The following is a 12,213-nucleotide window of genomic DNA, read 5'->3' on the forward strand; positions in this document are numbered from 1 at the left end:
ATATTTCGCTCTGGCTCGATCGGGAACAATCTTGCAACTATTAATGGAATCGAACGGCATAGAAGTAAGCGATTTTATAATCATCATTACTTACAGCCGATAATAGGAAGAATTCAGCTATACCTGGTTTTATGGGGACCAGGCTCGCTGACTCATATCTGGGTAACAACAAACTGTGCCTATTAATAAATCGGTTATATGCTGTACTACGGCTCAGCCTAAACAGGGCAGCTTTCTTCCTTGTCACGTTACACCAAGCCGTTGATCATCGTTTATGCTTGCCTTGCCCTATTCAGTATTGTAAGTTTTAATTAACGTTTAATCGCTGGAGCCAAGCATAACAAGTAGCGATCTATAGACTTTTTGTTTTCGTATGAATTATTTAAAAAAACAAGCAGCGAAAGGCTCAATTGTCACTAGTTATTCAGATTGGAAGGCAAATATTAACTACGCTTTGTTAATAATATACAGTTTTGTAAAGCTGCTCGAACTGCATCGAATTCAACTTTTGGCGCGCTCGTTCAAATATCGAAAGGAAAGACCAGCCCCGTTCCTTTCCCTCTGTCTTGTTGGCCTTAACAGCCCTTCAACGCCTGCTTCAACTTCGAAAATGAACAATAATAAACAGCTTAAGTTTCGGTCAACGAGCGATTGCTATGTTCATCAGCCGGCCGAGTTAACCCAACTGCCTGGTATTATGCACGGTTCTGGTCTGTGTTTAACCTCTTGGTGCTGTCCTTTCCCGTTTTGAATGCGTTGGCGTTGTAACATTCTTATAGTCAACTGATAGTTCTGCTGCTTATGTTGCAGTCCGGCTTGTCTCCCTTTTTCTCCCTCTCTGGGGTGCCCCTCTCACACTGTGTTGAGTGTAAATCCGTTGTTGGTAAAAGAGCGTCAAGGGGCAATCAAGTGTCATGTGCTGTTAGGAGAGGCTCGGTACCATTGGCGCCTGAATAATTGAGAACAGTTTGCCTCAGGCAAGTGGATAATAAGAATAAGAGTGGCTATTTGTGTTGTGGTAACGGCATGGTTGTGTTTGGCTTGCACACTGCGAATGCCCATTTATGTCACGTAAAAGTAACTGTGGCAATAATGTTTTTGGATCATCTATAGTTGTTATATCCATTAGAAGTAACATGTGCCAAGGGTGAAACATGTCTATCTGGAAGAAAGACCAGTGCCCGTGAAAGAGTGACTTGATATGTGCTGGTCAGCATGCGTTTTCTAAGTGTGTCGGATAAACGTTGAATACGACGATCGGTGACGAGTTAGCGATATAATTTCATTGCAGCCATATTAGCAGATACCGTAGTAATATGGAGAGCAAAAACCTACCTGGTATAGCGGTGTTTGGCTCGGGTCGAACTGTTCGAGTGGTCGTGCCACATCTTCGATTGCGCGGTTTTCGTATCGAAGCTCTCTGGGCTCGTACAGCCGATCTTGCGAAAGAGGCCGCAGCTGAGCTGGATATTCCGTTCTGGACCACTCGTGAAGATGACGCGCTGCTACGGAAGAACGTCAGCCTTGTGGCCATTCTTTGCGAACCGCATCTTCACTCAGGCATCGCTGTGAAGGCTCTTCGAATCGGTAAGCACGTCCTCTGCGATAGGCCGGCAGGCTTAGATAATGCCGACGTACTGAAAATGGTCCAAGCTTCACAATACTACCCGTCACTGATCTCAATTGTGGGTCACACACTCCGGTTTCTGCCGTGCTTCGTTCATATGAAACGTCAGTTAGCCGACGGCTACGTCGGAGAAGTACAGAGCATAGATGTCCGAGTGATGTGTGGGAGCTTATTTCAAGACCGTTACTCATGGTTGCAAGATGCTCGCGCAGGAGGTGGGGCACTAGCGAACTTTGGTAGTCATCTCATCGATATCATCAGTTTTATCACGGGTCTACGTGCTACTCGAGTTATGGGTACTCTACGAACGTTAGAGGTATCAAAAGATGTGTTTCATCAAGCGCAGGCCGACGATCTGTGCGCATTCCAATTGGAAATGGATAACGGGGCGCTCGCGACCGTAAACATTAACACACGCTTTGCTGGCCAGTACTCTGAGGAGTTAACGATATGTGGTATAAGCGGCATTCTCGTTGTGCGATCGGGTGACCTGTTTGGCCAAAAAGTGGGATCAATGAAAGAGGATGTCCTCTACCTAGATGTCGAAGATCTTAAACAGTCGCCGTCGATTTTGCCCCGCAATATTACGGACCTCACCAAGGAGAAGCTTCAGGAGAAGATTCATCCGCCACATTTGCCTAAAGCCCATGTTAAAGGGTGGATCAAACTGATCGGCTCCCTGAAGGAGGCCTTCGTTGCGAAGCCCAGCCTCTGCCAATGGACAAAGGAACGTGTTCAAAGCGCAGCAACATTCGAAGAGGCATTCTACGTACAGTGTGTCGTTGATGCTGTACGCCAGTCTTCCACCGATAAGCAATGGGTGCGGGTAGTTGCAAATGCGAACGAGATGCCTATCCTCGAGCGACACGATGCTTCCAATAAGCTTTATACTGGACTATATCGAGTCAATCAAGGACTATCCCTGTAGACTTTTAAAGAACCGTATTTGCATCGTTTCGTCCCTTGCTTCATAGTAGAACATCCACTAAATTTCATCTAAATTAGGTCATCCATCACTCTCCCGTTAGATTAGCAGCTGCGCTTCATCGAATACAATCACAATACTAATAGTAGAGACAACGAAACTCTAAATGACCAAAAAATAGCCGTACGACGTGTCTTTACTATCGCCTGCAATCATCACCAGATGAGCGCGAGAGGCAGTTGAAGTCGCTACATGTTTACTAGGCGTGTTATCGATCGAAATCGTTGGATTCAGCAAGATCAGTCAGCTGTCTGCGATGATAGGGGCAGCCTGCCAAAGTCGACGAACGGACCAACACACAGCCAACTAGCTAGTCAAACAACGCGGCAATGACACCGACCAGCTCCAGGATAATCTGTTCTCCGAGGATCGACGCACAGAAAAGGCATCACAGCTCCTGTATAGGGGGAAGGGTGCCGCGGTAACCCTTGTCGAGGCCGCCACCGCAAGGATTTGTTCACATTGAATTCCCATCTCACGATGTGCCTACGAATAGAATATTATGAATATAGAATGCGAAACTTGATATAGAATTTTTCAATTTTCGAATCAAATGGACGGGTAAAGAAACATTTTTCTGGTGGTCAGTGTTGTCAGTCAATTTGCCTCTTATTAAGCAGCGATGTTAAGAGTTCGGCATGAAATCGGCAAGCTGACGGTATTTATCTTATAACCTCTGAAAGGTGAGCAATATACGAAGGTAACAAGTGTGAAAAAGTAATGAATTGTAAAAAAAAAAAAAAAGGTGGGCCATTGAGGGAAACCAAAGATTAGCTGATCTCATTTAGTGCCACTCTGACCGAACAAATAGAAATACACTTGGATTGGACTGTTGTAGCTATAGTGGTGCGTATCGGTTTGATTTTAATCATATCTATAATACCTGTCTTGCATATCTGATACGTAACTAGATTAGCTATTGCATGTACCTGTCGTTCAGCCAACATTCGAAACAAACTACTGTATAACGCTATACGCTTTCCGCTTGAAAAATAGATAATATCGTAATAGAAAGATATGTACATTCATGGAGTAAGCAGAGATATTTTGTAAATAGCACAATAATATGTATGTTTCTTTTGTCTATATAAGTATTACTATTGTTATTTTTACGAGGGGCTATCTGTCGATTTTTTTAAAAAATTTACCGTTATTTTTAACATCTGAAAAGACCCAGCGTACGTCACGAACTAGTCAACTTTGATGTTAGTGACTGCAGTATCACTAGACGGTCGTCTGTGCATGAATTGCTTCATAGAATAAGTTCCACAGAAAACAATTTACTTTGTATATTAGCCCCATTGAGAGATAATGTTATAAGGGTAATACGAAAAAATAAGCCGATGACGTCAATTTGTATATTAACAGATTGTTACAAGCAATGACAGGTTTGCGCAGTCCCTCGTTATCTCGTGCAGACGCTATAGTATATTTGTGACGGAGTGTTGAATTTGTGCGAGTTCCGTGCCTTGACTACAATAATAATAATGATCATAATAAACAATTGTTCTTATAAATATCGGTATTCTTCGAATAATTATGACTTGCTATGTTCAATAAAGTACATCCTACTTGGGATATCTTTGATTGATGTAGTCTGTACACGAATAGGCAGATGGGCGAAAGGCCAGTAAACTGAGACGGTCTCTGACATCACGCCAGGACCAGTTTTACGTTACGTTGACACATAATACTTCGAACGAAGTACTACGAAAAAAATGAAAATTAGCTTGCACTTGTAAAAGCAGCTTCATTTCTAGGTAATAAAGGGCATAACAAAGATATGGGGTGTGCGTTTTAGAAGATATCGAAGGGGGACTTGTTCATGTTTGCCCTACAATCCTTATCGTCGCTGGCCTCGAGCGTCTCGACCGAAGGTGCGAGCCTGTAGACGTCAATAGAACGACCTTTTTTTTAAATCGTGAACGAATGTCCCTGCGAATTCTATTCTACGTAGATGTGGTATTGCTTGGGTGTTGTTCAGTATTTTTGATATGGACCCACCTATTTAGCCCCGGGTCATAACTTGCGTGACCATTATATCTATGCAGTAAAAATTTATAGCTGATTAACATCATGATGAACGAGCAAGTATATTGCATGTAAGAATTGTACAGCATACTTTCACTACTACTACGATTATCTTTGGTCTGAGCCTTCAGATAGACTCCGTTTTTTATTATTACATACACTTACAAAATTAACGTCTTCAACATAAATTACTGAGAGCCATTGTTCTTCTGCGTGTTGTAATAAACATATTCTGGTTTCATGTAGCGACTGGGAGATGTTCCAGATCAGTCGGATCGAACTCGTGAAGACGCAGTCGCAGTAGTACCAATATCCATCCACGGTCCGGAGGTTTTTGAAAGTTAACTAAAATCAGACTGTGAATTGAAGGAGCAAATCGAACCGTCGACAATTGCCACACAACTATTACAAATAGTTGTAGATACAAATCGATTGAAACTAAACGATAGAAGCAATTTCTATGCAGTTGATACGATGGCGCATCACACCTTGAATAGAGGATTTCATCGTTACATAATCGCGCCGTCGGCAAGACGACGGTGCCAGGTGACCACGTCTTCGCCTACGAGTATACATACATGTTACGAATATAATTCTATTCTATGCAAAAATGTTACGTGGAAAAAAGTTTAAGGCAGATATTTTTGCTGATGTGAGATACCTTCTTTGGTGACTCTAAATAATTACAGATTCGACAAAGCCGAAACATAACATTTTTTTCTTGGTTATAATCACGCAACTTCTTTATATCGAAGTTACTAACGAAGTCTGTTATTTTATGTTTAGTCATCCTTTAAATGTTTCACTTAGCGAAAAATTCAATTTCTAAAACACAGTAACGGGCACAATTCCGACCGTAGCACCTCGCACTATTTAATGAGTAGCGATGATTTGCCCTATAAAGATGCAGTTGTTTAATAATAAATGACTGATAGCTAGAATAATTTCGAAAACGGCACTTTAAAACTAACTAGTCTAATAGAAATTTTTGGATATATACGAAAGAGTAACTAACTATTGGCTCTGATAAAAGACCAGCTCCCTACACACATATGTATGTGTTTTTTATTATTGCATGTGTATGTCTTTTATATTTTTTATTATAAGAAATGGTATTAAGAGCTGTTTTCAGTTTATATATATATGCCACTGAAAACAGCTCTTAATACCGTTTCATCTAATTATTGGAAACAGTCTACCTCCTGAATTTGACATAAATTTGTCCCTTGCCCTATTACTTTTCTTACTCAGATTGAATTTGGTACAAAAACTCTATCCTTAGACCCTATCTGACTCTGTCTTAGAGGCGTTGTTGTCTGGCAACCCAAGCTTAGTCAACTTTAAAAGGACTGGTAATCCACGAGTGTAATCATGATCTGATTTTATGACTCGTTCTACGCTTTGGCAAAGGAGACAATCGTCTCGAACGGCTGCTGCTCGACGCTAGCAGAAATCTAGGATTGTTTTCTCCGTTATATAGTAAACCTCGAACAATCTTTAAATAAATGCGAATTTCTATCCTGTACTATTTGTTATGCGTCACTTCAGCTGACTCCTATCGACGTCCGTCTGCGTTCAATTTTTAACTTAGACCACTTGACGTGTTCGAAGGTTTACATGCTATCGTTGCTCTGTCGCGTGCGCACGCATCGTGCAGTACAGCGAGATACAACAGCAGAACTAACTAGTTCACGCATTTCTCATATGCACTTTACATGCATATACGCGAATTGCCTTTGTTAGCCGATATGCGGCAAAAAATATTGCTGCAAAAAGGAAACGGATATAGAAAGCAGATCTTTGTTTTTCTAAATAAAACAATTAACAAGTATTAATCCATTCAGTCTAACCATTTAGTTCATTTAGGTTCCTTAAAGCATAAGTGGTGCGATAGAGACTGCCATTGTCAAGCTGTGGCTGAGCGGCGGTGTGGTCGGAAGCAAAAAAAATGCTTGATATTCGTAAGTGCGTTGTTCATGATTTCTTCACTGCCTGGGGCAGGCCACAATGCGCGTAAGACATATCCCATGGACGCCATGGAAATACACACGGCTTAAGACGCACCCAGAATTCAGTAATCCTTCGCTAGTGACATGTGCTTCGGCAATGCGGTTGTCACTCAGCGTACGAAATCGTTTCTGCGTTCTGCGCTCGCTCCAAAGGGTACCTGTGCATCACCTCTGTAAGCAGTTGCTGAGGGTGCGTGACAAGCGTATGCTTCTTTGATTTCCTTTTACATACAGCACATCTCGTAGGGATATTTTTTGTGGGGCAATAAAGAGGCGAGAAGTAGGGGGTCTGGGGGGGGGAACAGGGTAGAACGGCTTTAGCTATTTTCTGGTAATTCAACAATATCCTTGCTGAAGTATTTGCCGTTCCGGTCACCACCGGGAAACTTTTCTGCTTTCGACGAGGATCCGACAGATGAGACGAAAAATATAAGCAATCTTCAAATGAAGCTGTCTAATAGCCGTTCGTAGCCAATGTACGAAATAGCGCCGTACATTGGCTACGAACGGCTATTAGACAGCTTCATTTGAAGATTGCTTATATTTTTCGTTGGCTCACCTTAGCGTCAGTAGCGGGCATGGAACATAGTTGTTGCGCGTTACATATGAGCGAGTGCTTATGCTTTGTCGTTATTGTTATTATACGTAGGTGGACGAGGAAAACATATAGTTTGTTTTTTCTGGGCGTAAAACACATATATTATTGATTTGCTTAATACATTATCGGGGCTTCAAGCAGGGCTTCATGAGCAGGACCTTATTGCCATTAGCTCTGCGATTTGTTAACGCTTTCCAGTCACAATTATCTGAATGCTTCACATGTCTGTTACACGGCCCTTATGAAGAAACCACTTGATTATGAGTCGAATGTCGTTGGAGCATAGGAACACACTTTGTAGATTTGATGCATAGGGGTGCCATACACGGCACGCAGTTTCAGCGGCTTCCAAAGATAGCCGCTTACCCTTATGTTGACGTTTTGTCCATCGGAAACGAATTTCCATTACCTGAAGTGTGGACGTACTAATAATACTGTGTAATAATTATCCTTGTAAAAAAAATACGTTGCTTACCCGTCACTTGCAATCCTCGTTATAGGAATTTGCTTTCGGAGTGCCTGGGTAGGTGAATTCTTTTGGGTTTCACTACCTAATTGTGTATATCGGTTGCTATTTAATCTATTTTCCGAGCTGGCTATATTAATAATATATAAAGACGCGTAGAATGTTCTTAAGGTAGTTTTTGTGTTCGGGGTAACAAAATAAGGTAAGGACAGCTCGGCTATCTGTTTTGACAGACGGATCTATTTGCAGGATGTATATATATGCAGCTCCACCTGAGGTTTTACGGAAGCTTGATTAATTGCTTCTAGCATGTAGTTTCGAAATTCCGCAGCCGATTTAGGCTATTTAAAATACGTTTTCCTTTTAATGAAAGCTTTTAGAAGAGATACTGTCCTCACGCAGGCCATTATAAATGACGCGGAAGTTCAACAAGATTTAAAAAATCTGCAGTGAAGAACTTTTTTTAAGTAAGCACTAAGTTAAAAATCGTGATTTCAATTCATTATAATAGAGCGTATGGCCACTTCTGTGCTCCGCTCCTGTCCTATTGAATTGTAACTCGAGTCAAGGATAATGATACCTGATTTGCCTCAAATCACGAAAAGCCAAAGAATATATCGTTGTGCATGTAACACATTGCAAAAAAGGAGCTGCTCTACTGAGGATACACAAGGATTCATCATAAGTGTGCATTATATTTTCCTATCTGGCACCCTGATTTGTACGCCGTCGCTTTTAGTCACGTCTACATTACCTCTGTTAGACCCCCCCCCCCCATGTTACAAGAGAAATTACAAGCAGGTGGTCTTAAATAGGCCACAAATTTGAAATGAGTAAGTATGAGGCTCTGAAATGTGGAAACTCCGTTGGGAAGCCGCTGCTGGGTGAGAGCGCAATGCTTTTATTACGAAACAGCCGGAAGCTTTCCCGTTCAGTTTCTCAGGTTTTTCTTATTGCTAGCAGAACTCTATTCTGAGTTCGAACCCATCTCGGTTTATATTGTTACATAAGCGACGCCATGTTTCCCGACCGACAAACAGCAGCTTACGATTATGATATAGTCTACCTGTTTCTAGGTGGACGATATCACTATATATATATATATATATATATATATATATATATGTTTAAAGGCTTCTAATTTGCATCAACTATATAATTGAAATAAAAATATGTTTTTCAAAATGTTTCACTAGTTTTTTAAATTGAATAATTTTAGAAATGGCTGCTGCAGTTGTTCAAAGATAAGCTATGAGCGATATATTATTTTATTAGCCCTTTATATTAGTAAAGTATAAATGGTTTTTCATTTTTCTTATATTAATCTTAATTGATTATCAATTTATTTAGAAATTTTATATTGTTAATAAAAATTATTTCTGTTTTTCACATTAATAATCAATTAAGTAGTATGAAATTACGTAAGCGTACCCTAGTGAGCAAGTAAAATTAGTAAAGTAAACATATATAACATTACTATTATTTGCCCTCGTTAAGATATAGGTTTGAACTAGATTTTAACTGACTACACTAGCCCAACTTTCGATTAAATAGGGTAGGAAGGCTATTTGAGCTTTAGCTACACCATCATTGATCAGGTCGATTGAATCCCACAGTCAGGACTCGTGTCCTATTCCATATGTGCCTACTAAGTAATTAATCAACTTTCTCAACATAAATTTTACTGCCAACACGTCACTGTCACATCAAGCTGATTTTAATTTTAGGGACGTGCATTAAATCGAGCAAAATGCAAAAAAATATTAGTCGTAATTTTTGGTAACGAATAAATAGCTCGAGCTGCTTTGGCCTTCCAACGCTTTTCGGTGACGAGCTAAACTTGCCCCTACAACAATATTTTACAACACAATTTACGGTGTATTTGCACGCTCCGGTCATTGGACGCTTACTCTCTCTAAGTCACTCGCTCCTATTCGTGCATAGTACATACTTTCCCTCGTTGACTTTAACTGCGAGAGAATCTATTTCGGTTAATGGCTGGCGAGGCCATCCCTTAGAATGGTCTGTTCGGTACCAGAAACTACGCGAACGTGCGCGGCCTTTACTGCTGAGCCCACGGTTGCGGTGAGACGTAATGGTGTTGCCGCTGACGCTTTGATTGCTCTCGTTATGGTTGGACGGGGACCGTCGTGCGCGCCTCTATTCGCAGTCCGCACACATAGACACTAACAGCCGAGTCGACGTAGCTAATCCGATCTGTAAATCGGTCAGATGACGATTTTAGTGGCAGTCGCGTTTGCTTCAGGCGTCCTGACCGTTGTCTAAGCATTAGAACGGCTGCGGGACATTGTTGCTCATGACATATTCTCTTCTTTCTTAGTTCTAGCCAGCGAAAAATCATAGACAAGGACGTTCAATCGTGTAAACTAGAGTCAGCTTCACGCTGAAATTGGCGTGCATACAAGATATATCATTCAATGTAAATATATACTTCTTTTGCTGGAGGGACTCGCAACCAATCGGTCAACATGATTTCAATGATGACAACTGTGCCGTAGAGTAGATGACAGACAGTCACAATGGACTATTAATTGATAGTTTTGCCTACGTGAAAGTCAAATACTATAGTCTAGAAAGTGTGTTATTTCTGATGACTATATTGTGTCTGACTACTATAATTTACGGCATTTATTAACGGTATGCTCGACTGCCATTAGACCGCTGTTCAATCACACATCGTCTGAGAGTACACGGACACTCTACATATATAAATATAAACGCAAGATCTATGAAAAACAATGTGTGTATGACATTGTGCGTCAGTGCGGAATAGGGCGCGTTCTAGAACTTCCCAGTAGCTAAAATGACGAAAGGAGATGTAAGTGTACAGTTTAGCGTTTTGAAGTCGCTTAGAAACATTAGATGCTTTCCAGCGAATTTTAGAATAACGTAGATAAATAGTCATAGACTAGAAGCTGGTTTTGGGCATTTAGATTCTTCTTAGCAGCACCTAATTTAATTATTAATGATCTTCTCTTTTTCAGAAAAAAATTACGTTGTCTAGTACAATTGACTGGAAGTGATATTTAAATTTGTTTTTTGTAGGGCACCGTGTCCCTATAGACGCGGACTGTATCGCACGCGTTGGGATGCAGTGGAAAAATGGGCAAGCACAGTATACATCGGCACCGTTAAGAATATTAGTATTTCGTTATTCAACGCGAGCACTCGATTGGCATCACCGGGAATCAACTGAAAAACCTATTTTTAAAGAAACACGTTATATTCGATGTATCAGTACTCCGTTAAGTTAAGGTTAATCGTGTCCTTGTGTCAGAGGGATACATCCCTCTGAGCTTGCTTGTCATTTCTAGAAAAATGAACTATGCCCTAAATCTATCTATAATTCTATCTATCTAGTATCTATAATTTCATTATAAGGTACCCAACTTGAGTTAATATTTAGCAGACTAACTTACATGCTGTCTTAGGATTTAAGATTAAGCAAAACTAATCTGATTAGGGAAACGAATCCTAACATTGTATCTAACAGTGTAACACAAGTTACGGGTTGACGAACGTGTTCGATGATGCCAACGTTTGAAGTTATCTTTTCTCGAACTAGCTCGAAGAATAAGGCGGCCATACGTCTACGTAACGAGTTGTCACTTGATAATTAGGTCACATGATTGTTATTACCATTTTCGATCAATAATACAGTCAGCAAGCAGACCTACACAGAGCAGCAATCGTGTCGTTAGTTTCAGCCAAAAATGAAAATCGTGCAATGCTATGGTTGGTCCGGTACAAAAATAAACCTCTTCAAATGTTCGTCATACGCTTTACCTATCTACAGCGGTGCCACCGTAGCTCGGGCCGTAAACAAGAATATCTAAATCGACTACAGAACAGAGCCGTCGATAGTTATCTTGCCATTTCCTGAATAGCGGTAGGCATATTGAGAACGCTATATCCTTTGGTCTGAAAGCCTATTCAACGCAGCAACAAGCTTTTGTAGTATACTCGTTGGCCTCGTTTAATATTTAACGGCTGTTTATATTACATGCATTTAAGCATTCATCATGAGACATCAGTAGATGTACCGTTAATGATAGCTTTGATCGATATCGTCTGGTAAATAAGCTAGGCTCGTTTGAGATGTGTTATACACAATGCCCTTTTTAATTTTGGGGGATAAAGGACATGTTCCATTTCGGACACGACCAATAGAAAGATATTAGCTTCCTTAATGGTTCCTAGCATTGAGCTATTGTTAGGTTTTGAAAGGCTTTACGTAGTAGGCAAAACCTGTCTATCTGGTTCGTCACCCTTGCTTCGACTAGCGAACGATATTCCCGGACAAATAGTTTACAGACTATCCACCGAATTTAGTTGGCATCTATTACATCGTTGTGAATTTTGCGAGATGCTCTGTCTGGAGCATTGTCCAACAGAGCCAGGGGGAGTGGGCGTCATTGTAATCTATATTATCTATCTTAATAAATGAGTTTGGTCTGTGTAGAACGGGCATTTTTG

General features: G+C 40.7%; 1 protein-coding gene across 1 annotated transcript; it reads left to right on the forward strand.

Moving 5' to 3' along the window:
- Positions 1-599: 599 nt before the first annotated feature.
- On the forward strand, positions 600-4,190 carry LOC147755405 (glucose-fructose oxidoreductase domain-containing protein 2). Its single transcript, XM_086991781.1, has one exon. It carries the CDS (start codon positions 1,317-1,319, stop codon positions 2,553-2,555), a length of 1,239 nt encoding a protein of 412 aa, XP_086847907.1. The 5' UTR covers positions 600-1,316; the 3' UTR covers positions 2,556-4,190.
- The last annotated feature ends 8,023 nt before the right edge of the window (positions 4,191-12,213 follow it).

Source organism: Varroa destructor, unplaced genomic scaffold (genome assembly GCF_002443255.2).
Source record: "Varroa destructor unplaced genomic scaffold, Vdes_3.0 BEIS01000005.1, whole genome shotgun sequence".
NCBI lineage: Eukaryota > Metazoa > Arthropoda > Arachnida > Mesostigmata > Varroidae > Varroa > Varroa destructor.

What these genes read in the sequence shown, in the direction of transcription:
- LOC147755405 (XM_086991781.1), top strand. Translation starts at nt 1,317, where the DNA reads ATGGAGAGCAAAAACCTACCTGGTATAGCGGTGTTTGGCTCGGGTCGA.